The sequence below is a fragment of the Lynx canadensis genome, chromosome D1 (assembly GCF_007474595.2).
Source record: "Lynx canadensis isolate LIC74 chromosome D1, mLynCan4.pri.v2, whole genome shotgun sequence".
NCBI lineage: Eukaryota > Metazoa > Chordata > Mammalia > Carnivora > Felidae > Lynx > Lynx canadensis.
This window is the reverse complement of record NC_044312.2, coordinates 54,522,292-54,534,733: the sequence shown is the minus strand read 5'-3', so window position 1 is coordinate 54,534,733 and position 12,442 is coordinate 54,522,292. Positions and strand designations below refer to the sequence as shown.

At 39.0% G+C, this 12,442-nt stretch overlaps 1 protein-coding gene across 1 annotated transcript in view; it reads right to left on the bottom strand.

The window, feature by feature from the left end:
• The window catches only part of INTS4 (integrator complex subunit 4), a 74,416-nt gene that overhangs the window by 13,767 nt on the left and 48,207 nt on the right, over positions 1-12,442 (bottom strand). The window contains exons 9-11 of the mRNA XM_030333703.1: positions 6,715-6,808; positions 3,950-4,030; positions 1,321-1,451 (exon numbers count right to left, since the gene is read on the bottom strand). Coding sequence (XP_030189563.1) covers positions 1,321-1,451; positions 3,950-4,030; positions 6,715-6,808 — 306 coding nt within the window. The remainder of the gene's footprint in view (positions 1-1,320; positions 1,452-3,949; positions 4,031-6,714; positions 6,809-12,442) is intronic.

The following is a 12,442-nucleotide window of genomic DNA, read 5'->3' as shown; positions in this document are numbered from 1 at the left end:
CTGTTGGATAAAATTTAAAGGAGGCAGAACACAAAGTATATCATTATTCCATTTATATTAATACGCACACATTTATAATGTAGATGTGTTTATCTGGCTTGGGAAGAGTCTGTTGACAGTTGTTTTAGAAGGGGTAGATTACCAGGGAACCTTCACTTAATCTGCAATATTTAAATTAAAAAAAATTTTTTTTTAGTAATTATACATAAACTGAAGAACATATCTATTTTCTTTAAATAAAAAAGTGTAGATGCCAACACAAGCACCTGTCTTTGCTCAGCTGTGACTGGCAAATAGTAGGGATTAAACATTTGTTAAATGGATGTATGGCTATCTCTAAGATTAAATCACTACCAGATTTTATCAGGTCACTAGATCAAAATAAGTGAAGAAATCAAATAACATTCAGAATGTTCTTTCTGCCTCGGTATTTTTCAGTGCTTAAAAACACTATTTCCTTCTCTATGCCACATTTAGACTGACACAATCACTTGACTAAGCATCACATGTGTCCTCCACCTGGGAACAAGTTACTGCATTGTATCAAATCTACAATGCATCATTCTTAAGATGCACCTTTATTTTATGAAATAAGAAACGGACAATAAAAACACTTTCAATCAAAATATGGCAAAATCAAAATTAAAAAAGTATAAAATCAAAATTTCAGAGAAGTTAAAATTTTAAATGTGCATTTTAGAACCAATGAAATATGGCAATTCTATTAGAAAGTCCGATAGTGAGCTCTTACTATGTACCAAGTACCATGTTAAGTGCTTCTACATGTATTATCCCATTTATTCTTCATAAAAACCCCATGAGACAGATGCTGTCATCATTCTCTTTTTACAGACAGGGAAACAAGGCACAGAGAGGCTTAAAAAACCCATTCATAATCAAACAACTAGGAAGTGGAGAGGTCTGGGTTTGAACAAGGTAGTCTCACTACACTGCACATTCTCTTAATTTGTCTTTACTGCCTCGGAGAGCTTACTAGTCCCTTCAGAAGAGAAAAAATGGTTCCTGGCACTAAATTCTTAAAGAAATCTAGCAAGGACCAAAAAGAATGTCATTGTTGTCTAATGAAGTCTTATGTTGTGCTGTAGGCAACAGAGAGCCACTGGAGGGGTTTTCCAGAGACTTAATTTGTTCCAAAGATAGAACTTGGAATATCTGAGAAAATGAAGAGTTTGTATACCTCTTAGCTAATCTTTCCTAAGTATCTTTTCACTTCTCATTAACTTTGGTGAGATCTCTGAATGCATTTGGAAGCGTCTTTGAAAGGACTGTGCCTCGCTTTTAGCCAGCCACACATCTTACCCTCGAGTAGTCCGTGCTGTTACTATAAGTTGCAAGGCTTTGGCCTGCAGCCTCATGTGATGGATAATCACCACCTGTTTGTTCTCCACACCACTGTACATGAACTCCATTTTGTAGGTCTCTTCCATGATCTATAAGGAAAGGTAATTAACAATCAGTAAAAGTATCATAATGGTCTTGAGAGCAACACAGAATTCTAGGTGCAATTCTGAACTGAGTTTGTTTTTAAGTAGGCTCCATGCCTAACATGGAGACCAATGCAGGGCTCAAACTCACGACCCTGAGACTGAGACTCGACCTGAGATTAAAAGTCAGATGCTTAACCAACTGAGCTACCCAGGCACCCCTGAACTGAGTTTTAATACTGAACTGAGATATTTAAGTGCCTATGGTGAGAGAAATTAGGATAATTTGATAAAAATTAATATGTGTTGTGAGAAATTACTCTAGTATATCTTACAAAAAGAGAGTAAGTTGTTTTGTTAGTTAAAAAAAAAGATTTTCGGGGGGGCACCTGGGTGGCTCAATCGATTAAGCATCCGATTCTTGACTTCAGCTCAGGTCATGATCTCATGGTTTGTGAGTTCGAGCCCCACAGAGGGGGCTCTGTGCTGGCAGTGTGGAGCCTGCCTGGGATTCTGTCTCCCTGTGTCCCTCTCCTGTTTGCTATTTCTCTCTCAAATAAAGATAATACTTGAAAAAAAAAAAAAAGACTTTTGGGGTGGCTGCGTGGCTCAGTCGGTTAAGCATCTGACTTTGGCTCAAGTCATGATCTCAAGGCTCCTGAGTTGGAGCTCTCTGTCAGGCTCTGTGCTGACAACTCAGAGCCTAAAGCCTGCTTTAGACTCTCTGTCTTCCTCTCTCTCTCTGCCCGCCCCCAACCCCCATGCTCGCTTGCTCTCTCTCTCTCAAAAATAAATAAAATTAAAAAAAAAAAAAAAGACTTTCATCTGGTAACAAAATCATCTTAGTTGATGACGTGAAGATATTAAAAGTTTAATCACTGATAAAACTGTAAAGCACTGTTTGTTACCCTTAAACTGTGGGTACAAATGAATAAACACTGTGTATGGACACCCAACCCCAGGAAAAGTCCTCAAGGATTTAGCATCAGGAACCATTAACCACGTATTAGTCATCCAGACAGACTGTTCTATGGGCCTGGTCTGTTGAAGGGAGTCTGGAGAGAGAACAAGTGCAGAAAACAATGTCTATGACCTCAGCTCAAGCCCAGTGCATTAAGCTCTTGCTCTCTTCTATCCAAATCAGCTACTCCCATCCAATGATACTTCTCTCCCGAATCTGTGCTTGTCTTCCTTTGAGGGCTTTGGGGTCAGAGAAAGGACTCCAGACTCTCCCACAACTGGCAGTAAGACAAGTTAATTACATAGTGCCTCAGTTTCATTATCTGTAAACAGGGAAGAAACAGCCCCAAAGTCATAAAATTTAAAGGATAAAATGGAGCATGGAAAGCACTTAGTACAGTATCTGGAACCTAGTAATGAGGATTCCTTTCTCCTCTTCCTCTCAGATTACTGCTCCCTGGTCCCATCCTTGCCATTCTGGAGTACTAGTCATTAGGCTCTATTCCCCTACAATAAGCCACAGAGCAGATCTGAGGAGGAATCTAGGTCAGATGAAAGATCAAGTAGAACAAGGGAAACAAAACACTGTGGGTATCAGGAGCTATGGGCTCAATTCCCTAATTCTACTCCCTATAGCTCTATGAATTTAACCTGCTGATCCTTAACTGTTCAATCTATAAAATGGACTTAATATTTATTCTTACCTAATGGGATTACTGTGATAATTAATTAAAATAGACCTGAAATTACTTAGTGAACTGTACTTTAACAATCACAGTCACCATCTTTAGCTTGCTACTGGGTCATAATGACTCGGTCATATACTGACTCCCAAACTGGAAGACATGACCCAGAGAAGAGTTCACTAAATCCCAATACCTAAGAATGAAGGGAAACAGCTCAAAGCTACACAGAAATAAATTCAAGGCAAATATAATTAAAAGCTACTTAATGAACTGAGGACAACATAAGGGGACCTTTTAACATTCAAGAGATGGTACAGGCTAAAAATATAAACAACCTCAAAATGAGTTCAGCTATACTTTCAGATAAACGATTTATGACAGTATTTATTGGATTCTAGTCTATCTAAAATACAAACTGATAATAATATATTTTTAGAACAATAAAGCATCTTAGGGTACCTGGCTGGCTCAGTCAGTTAAGCATCCGGTTTGATCTTGGCTCAGGTCACGATCTCACAGTTCGTGAGACTGAGTCCTGAGTCAGGCTCTGTGCTGACACTGCGGAGCCTGCTAGGGATTTTGTGTCTCCCTTTCTCTTCCCCCTGCCCTAGGACAGAGGGATGGAACAAATGGAGGAAGGGAGGAAAGAAGGGAGGAAGGGAGGGAGGGAAGAAGGAAGCAAGCAAGCCAGTGCTGTGTCCCCTAATTATGCTGCTTCTCATATCACTAACTTCTGTCACAGGCTGGAACTGGGGAGGCCACAACAGAGGTGTGGAGCCATGTGAAAGCCTCTGACTCCAACTTAGATGAGACAATTCCTAGATAGAGATCCATTTGAGAAGGTCCCAATACATTTACCTGTTTTGCTGCTGCTGAGGCCAAATCACTCTGCTTCAAATACAATGGGGCAGCCACATTCCAAAGCTTTTCTTGCAAGGCCTACACAGACAAATCAGGAGAGAAATGAACAAAGAGATCAAAAAGACTGGCATGTCGTTTGAGGCTTATGTGTTTGTTTTGCTTTGGAAATCTACCGCATTAGGACTTCCTCTCAATCTTATTCTTTTAAGCTAATAAGCCCTGCCTACTATAAAGAAAGAGGAAACCAAAGGTTTGAGCTCCTCCCCATTCAATCCAATTCCTGTCCCAAAGGCCCTACATCCAGATCAGATCAGTGCTTGCAAGCAAAGGGCAGGAGCCATCCAGGTCTCACCAAAATGTGCAAGCAAGCCAGCTTCCAGGGTTCTCGTCCTTCCTTGTTCCCAGAGCCACTAGACTACCTAGGCTGCCTCGACCCTTCTTCCTTGAGCTTCCTTCCAAGCTCCTTCCATGGGGCTTTTATTTTGCCCCATGTTCACTATCCTTTGAACAGCCTATCACCTTACTGACATACCCAACCTAGAAATCAACAGGCTTTCCTAGATTCCTCCCTCTCTCTCCATCTGTGTTCAAAACGAGTACTAAGAGCCACAATTTTACCTTCCATCTCTCTCCTCTCATCTGAACGGCCCCATCTCTCAACTCTCTTATAAATCTCTGCTGTAGTCCCTTATTTTCAGTCCTTCCTCATTACAGACATAATCTAATGGCTTTACAGAAAACCTAAACTAACAATTTCCCAATAGAAGTGTAACATAAACCATATACATAATTTTGTGTTTTCTAGTAGCCACATTTTTATAAGTAAAAAGAGGTAAAATTAATTTTAATAGTATAGTTTATTTAACCTAGTGTATTTATTATAATTTCACTAAAAAGTCAGTATTTTAAAAAATTAATAGTTTACATTCTTTTTTCATACCAACTCTAGGAAATCAGCGTGTATTTAGCATTTATAGCACATCTCAATTTGAACTAACGTTTCAAGTAATCAATAGTCACATGTACCTGGTGAAGATCCAGTTAAGACAGTAGCAGGTCTAAATTTATAGATACAGAAATTTTTAAATCACCCAAATCATACTACCCTTGTTTTTGAAAATTCATTTCGAGTCATTTCTTATATGTATGCTTTTTATATAGCTGTAGTCTCAAAGCAGAAATAATTTTGTATGCTTTTTTGGTACATAACATTAACTGTATTTTGTCATGGTGTATAATTCTTCATAAAGATCATTACTGGCTACAGAATATACCGTTGAGTAGTTGTGCCAGAATTTACTTCGCTTTTACCCTGTTATCAAACATTTGCCTGTCTTTGGTTCTAAGCCTTTTCCCCTCACCTACCCTGACACTCCATGACACTGAGTGAACAATATAGTTCTATGTTCTTCGTAGGAATATTTTCTTTTCTTTTTCTACTGTAGAAAACCGGATTCTTTTTAAAGACCTGCTTGTATTCCTTATAGAGATAAGAAGCCAAGAAAGAAGGAAGACCAACAATGACATGGCATTCACTATGTGTCAAACACTAAGCACAGGGCTCTTACACACCTTGCTTGTTACCAGTCCTTACCTAGGTAGAATTATTATTAGCTCTGTTACACAGAGGTTTGGAAAAGACAAAAAACTTTGCGAAATGGCACAGAGAAACTTTTGGGGATAATGGAAATGCTCTACATCTTGACTGGTGGTGGTTACACAGGTATACACATCATACACATTTGAAAGAATCTATCTAGCCAAACAAGAGCTGTTTAAATCCCAACCCATTTCAGTATACACACCCACCTCCACATATATACACACACCTGCAAAGCCCTAAGCTCACATATCTTAAAGTGAGAAATAATTTCTAACTACTCCATTTACTCTGACTTTAGTCAAATATCATAATTAATTCAGGGGCGCCTAGGTGGCTCAGTCGGTCAAGTCTCCAACTCTTAATTTCCATTCAGGTCACGATCTCACATTTGTGAGTTGGAGCCCCACATCGGGCTCTTGCTTCCAGTGCAAAGCCTGCTTGGGATTCTCTCTGCCCCTCCTGCATTCATGCTCCCTCTCTCTCAAAATAAATAAACTTAAAAAAAAAGAAAAAAACTTAAAAAAATATAATAATCACTCTAAAGAATAAGTAACTAAAGACGCTTGGAACTAAAGCCAAGATAAAGGCATATAAAGTAAGAGGGGTCCCCTGAATCCTAAACCTAAATTTAGAGAACTCTAGTGCAGAAGCTGAAAGCTACTGAACTAATTGAACACATTTTCAACTCAGCAAACTGAAACAGCTTCTTGGTTACCAACTTTGTGTGTGTATATATGAAATCTGACCACCCAGCAAGGTGGCCATTTTAAAAGCAATGAAATCAACCTTTGACTAATAAGACTTCGACAAAGTAAAACTGGCATTTTAAGAAAATAATATAAAAGTTCTATGCTAATCAAATTATAAAAACCAATTTCAAATCCATATGATTCTAATGAAAATGGTTATCCAATCTACTCTAATTATATAATGATAAAAGAATACTTCCAAATTAAAAAAATTTAAATTCCCATACAAGTTAACAATTCTTTAGAGACAAATATAATTACACTGCCAAGTAAATAATTTCTCCACTGCTAAGCAGCTAAATAAGACTGTACATTAATGGCCTAAAAGAACTGCTGAATCCATTCAAGTGCATTCTTATACACTTTATGCACATTATAAGCACAGTCACAAACAATGGATTCAAGCCCACCTTGATGAGAAGAAGTTGACACCGAAGATAGGTAGCAGAGAAGTCAGCAACTCCTGCTAATTCAGACTGAAGTTCTCCAAGTCTTTGCAGATCCCTATGGTAAATAAAACCCCAAGCCACACATTGGATAGGGATAATGATATCAATATAAAGATCACATCAAAAGCATTTTACCATTTTATACCTAGTAAATAAATTGGTCACAAATTCTTTTTCAAAGACTTTATTTTTTTAAGTAATCTTTACACTCTTTGTGGGGCTCAAACTCAAAACCCCAAAATCAAGAATTGTGCACTCTACTGACTGAGCCAACCAGGTGCCCCACAATGACAGAACCCAATGCTGGAGTGATTATAATGAAATTGGTTCACTCATGTTTTGGTAGCAGTTTAAGCAAATACAATTCTTTTAGAAAGTAACACTGCACTACATTATAAAAGTCATACACATGGTCAAATATTTTGATCAGTAGCTTTATGCTGAGAAATAATTCTACGGGGAATATCCAACAAATATGCACTGGGTGTTGTATGTAAGTGATGAATCATGAAATTCTACTCCTGAAACCAATATTGCACAGTATGTTAACTAAAATTTAAATTTAAAAAATTGCTTAAAGACAAATGAATTGCTTTATACCCCACAACATTCACTCTTGTACATACAGACTACATTAAAATATAAAATGGTAGTAAGGTGTATGATCTCAACTATGTAAAAACTATGTGTAGAAGAAAAGTATAGCAAAGTGGTTTTCTGGATAGAGGTATTAGGTGCTTTTTAGTGCCTTCTCCCAACTGTGCTTTATTTTCCATACAATAGACAAGTATTTTTTGTTATCATCAGGAAAAAAAAATTTTTTTTAAGATACTGTAGTAGGCTTTGTTGGCTCCTTACCCATTTAGCCATTCTGTACTTCTTCCTCACTAACTGAACTCTGATTTTGTTCAAGGCAAGGTGTCCTCAAACCCAGTTCCAGGTAGATTCTGATTGAACTAAGCCAATTAGTATATGTCATCTCCCTGGTTACGTGACTTAAGTTGGCCTTGTCAGTCCTAATGCAAGGACGTATATTCCATGCTTGGAGCAGGTCTGAGAGTGTCTCTGTCTTTCTGTCTCTACCTCTAACATGCACTAGACTGAACAAGAGCACTTACAGTCCTGACTGCCTGGCAGCCATACTGTAACTCTAAAAGAAAAAAGCCTTGGGATAAAGCAAATGCTGAGGATAAGAAAAATCGAGAGAGACAAAAGAACTGGATCTTCAATGATATAAATGAACTACTTGACCATACCATACTTAGAACTGCCTCCAATTTTCTATTCATATGAAGAAATAAAAAGCCACTGTAAGCTAGTTTGAGATGAGTTTGTCAGATACCTGAAACTAAAAGTATCCTAGCTGGATACAGGTACAGACAAAATGATTGCAAAAATATAAATCAGAGCTGCCCGTGGACAAGAAAACAGAGAGTGGCACACACAGATAAAATTGTGTGGGGGCTGGAATTATGGATTTCAAATTTTTAATCTGTTGAATAGACAATACATACCAACCTATAGAATTAACCAATGAAGTAGAGAATTCAAAAGATACTATAGGATATGCAATTAAGTTAGTCCACCTTCCTATCCCATTGCACCGTTAAGCAGTACACCCTTCTCACAGGCAACCGCCATTGCCAGTTTCTTTTAAATTCTTCTGGGGATACATAGGGGTGCCTGGGCGGCTCAGTTGGTTGAGCATCCAACTTCAGCTCAGGTCATGATCTCACGGTTCGTGAGTTCAGGGCCCCATGTTGGGCTGGCTCAGTGCTGACAGCTCAGAGCCTGGAGCCTGCTTCTGACTCTGTGTCTCCCTCTCTCTCTGCTCCTCCCCAACTCATGCTCTGTCTCTCTCAAAAATAAACATTAAAAAATTTTTTCTTTAATTCTTCTGGGAAACACTATATACATCTACAAAAAAAAAACACAACACATTGTTTTTCTTTTTTCTTTTTTGGTGGGGGGGAGAAGTGTGTGTGTTTGTGTAACCTAATAATCCACCTCAGAAAGCATTCATGGAAAGTGGTCTTGTTTTTTAATGGCAAAATCAAAATTTCATATAGAAATGACAGCTGTGAAAACCTGAAGATCTGGGTCACAAGGAAAGTGGAGTGGCATAAAGTTTCACAATATAAAGTTCATCATATAAAGTTTCACAATAGCCTGTACAAAACTGTCCACTGGAGTAAACCCATCCCTCTAATCTCATGCAACTTAAAAAAAAAAAAAAGTTTATTTATTTTAATGTTTATTTATTTTTCAGAAAAAGAGAGAAAAGGGGAGAGGCAAAGAGAGAGGGAGACAGAGGATCAGAAGTGGGCTCTGTACTGACAGCAGAGAGCCTGATGCAGGTCTGGAACTCACCAACTGCGAGATCATGACGTGAGCAGAAGTCAGATGCTTAACCAACTGAGCCACCCAGGTGCCCCTCATGCAACTTTTTAATAGCTAATGCTGCCACCTACGGACCTTGATATCAGGAAGGAGATGCCCCAGAAAAGGACACAGAATGAGTTCTTCCCAAAGTGACTGAAAAAATTAGGACCAGTGCCTTATAGATCCATCTCTTGTGAGTTTTGGTGGCTGGAGCGGTTCCTGGAGTGTGCTGTTGTCAGAATCCAGCACAGTAAAAGGCAAGGCCCTGTACTAGCTAACCACACCTGTGCAATGCTACTTTGGTGGCCAGCTGGTCCCTCTCTTTTCACATCTCTGATGTCTCTCTTGCGAAGACAGCCCTGAATCACTGTATTTCTGAAACGTTTCCTCTCCAGGAAGATTCTGCCTTTCTGTTAACAATTATAGTGAACACTGACCAGCTGACTATACATTAGCTGACGGCTATCCAGTGTTAAGCTATTCTACAGCCCCTACACTGCCACAATTGTTCTCAGTTGCACAGAACAAGATGTAACCCAACCAGCCACGGGAAATCTGAACTACTGTACAAGCAAAATAAGAAACGTGCTAACCCTGGACAAAATGCCCTTATCCTACTGCTTCCTCTCTGTGCCTATCTATGCCCACAATCCTCAGGAAGCCTAATTTTAAACATCCATCAGGAAACTATAAACTCTTTAATGAGACAGGTACAAAGAGCACCATCTATGTGCACTATACTAGGTGTGCTAGGTGTTTCCTTACTTGAGCCTATTTAATCCTGACACTGCAAATTGTAATTAATCCTATTTCACTGAGAATGAAAGGGAAGATCAGAGTTTAAGTAGTTTGCCCAAGGTTACAAGACTAATGAGTAGCAAAAACAGGCCTTGAACTCAGGTCTGTCTGAACTCCACAAATCTTTTTTTTTTTAATAAACCATATCATATTTCATTTATTTATTTAATATTAAAGTATGTTTTAATGTTTATTTATTTTTGAGAGAGACAAAGAAAGCAGAGAAGGGGCAGAGAGAGGGGGAACAGAGTATCTGATGTAGGCTCTGTGCTGACAGCAGACAGCCCGATGTGAGGCTTGAACTCACAAACCACGAGATCATGATGTGAGCCTAAGTCAGATGTTTAAGCAACTAAGCCACCCAGGCACACTAAAGTCTTTTCATTTATTTATGAACTGCATCAAACACAGATGACACCTAAATGGATTTAAAACTAGATGCATATTAAGTCATATTTCTACAAATGTGATTTGAGAGGGCAAAAGTGCCCCTCCCAGGAACACATACTTCAGCAATCCTTAGTCCACATGTTGGCACTAAGTAGCATTTATAAAGTTTGGACTGGATTTAGTTACAAAATGTCAAGAGCTTGTCTACTCTCCTCTGTCAGAAGAGCCACAATTTAAATTTTAAAACATTTCATAAATGGCTATTATCTATGTACCTGCTATTCTCAAAATACCTTGCATAGATCATGATAATAATCTTCACAACAGTCCTATGAGCGGGTACATACAACCCTCAAATTACAGATGAGGGTGTTGAGGCCCAAGATCATGAGCCTAGGAAATGATAAAAAGTAAGGCTTCAATCAATTCCTTTGGATTTTAAATCTCATTATCCTAGGTGCATTTGTGTCCTACAAGCTGTTAACCAGAAACAGAGCAGTGTGACCAGATGGAAGGGCTAGAAAGACCTATGTTCTAGTCCAAGACTTTGCTATCTTCTCCGTCCCGGAGAGTCTTCTCCCTTCTTCACTTGATGAACTTCTATTCATTCTTCAGGTAACTGCTTAGCCATCCAGGGAAGGGTTAGGTGCCTCCCTTCCGTTATCCTGGAGAACCCTGTACTCCCCACAATGCAGCATGGAAAACACAATATTGCATTTCTTATTTACCTAGCTATTTCCCCAACCAGGCTATAAGATCTCTTACAGCAGAAACTATTTTGTTTACTACTGTACCCCTTCTGCCTAGCATATGATGGATACTCAAAAACAGTGTAACAAGTGAATGAACCCCCAGCTCCCTCACTCATTTTAAAAATGGGGTACTTCTAAAAAATGGGGTACTTCTCATAAAATTGTTTTCAAATTCAATTCATAAGGCAGTTAAAAAAGTGGGTATATAGCAGGCGCTTGACAGACAATATACCTCTTGTTATGATCAAGGACAGCAGAGCCTTACCAAACAACAAATCCATAAATCTGGAGATGAGAAATGGCCAGAAGGAAATACCATCTATAACAATATTAGAAGTCTTCATTTCTGGGGCACCTGGGTGGCTCAGTTGGTTAAGCCTCCAACTCTTGGTTTCGGCTCAGGTCATGACCTCACGGTTTGTGGGTTCAAGCCCTGTGTCAGGTTCAGTGCTGATGTTGCAAAGCCTGCTTGGGATTCTCTGTCTCCTTCTCTCTCTGCCCCTTCCCTACTCTCTCTCTTATCTCAAAAATAAATAAGCTTCAAAAAAGAAAAAAAGTCTTCATTCCTTGTTAAGTGATCACAACTACAGTTTTCAACAAATATTTACTGAGCTCCTATACAATACCCAAGTTACAATGATGAAGACAAAACAGTTATGTCAAATTCAAGGAACAAACAAATTATTTCCCAGGGCCCTAACTAAACTATAGTACACATTCTATCGATGAGATTCAGTTAGATTAAATGGGTGCTTCCTGGATTACAACAAAGGGAATGGGGTGCGTATGATGGTGTAGTTTGTTTCAAACTAACACTAACAACTAAGTGATCAGAGTCCTAATCACAGAAACTTCTGTATGAAACTCTAACATTTCACTTTGCAACAACTACCAAAAATGTAAGTTCTGCAGAACCCCAAGGGTCATCTGATGTAACAGGAATCGCCTGTTAGATATGCCTGCTGCGCATCACAAAAAATCAATATTTGTGTGGTTTTTTTGTTCTTTAATTTAAAAAAAAAATTTTTTTTTTATTTTTGAGAGTGAAAGAGACAGAGCACAAGCAGAGCGGGGGCAAAGAGAGAGGGAGACACAGAATCCAAAGCAGGCTCCAGGCTCTGAGCTGTCAGCACAGAGCACGATGTGGGGCTCAAATCCATGAACCACAAGATCATGATCTGAGCCGAAATCAAACACTTAACCAAATCAGCCACCCAAGTGCCCCTTAATGTTGAGAAAGAGCGAGTGAGAGAGGGGCAGAGAGAGAGAGGGAGACACAGAATCTGAAGCAGGATTCAGGTTCTGAGCTGTAAGCAAAGAACCCAATGCAGGGCACAAACACCTAGACAGCAAGATCATGACCTGAG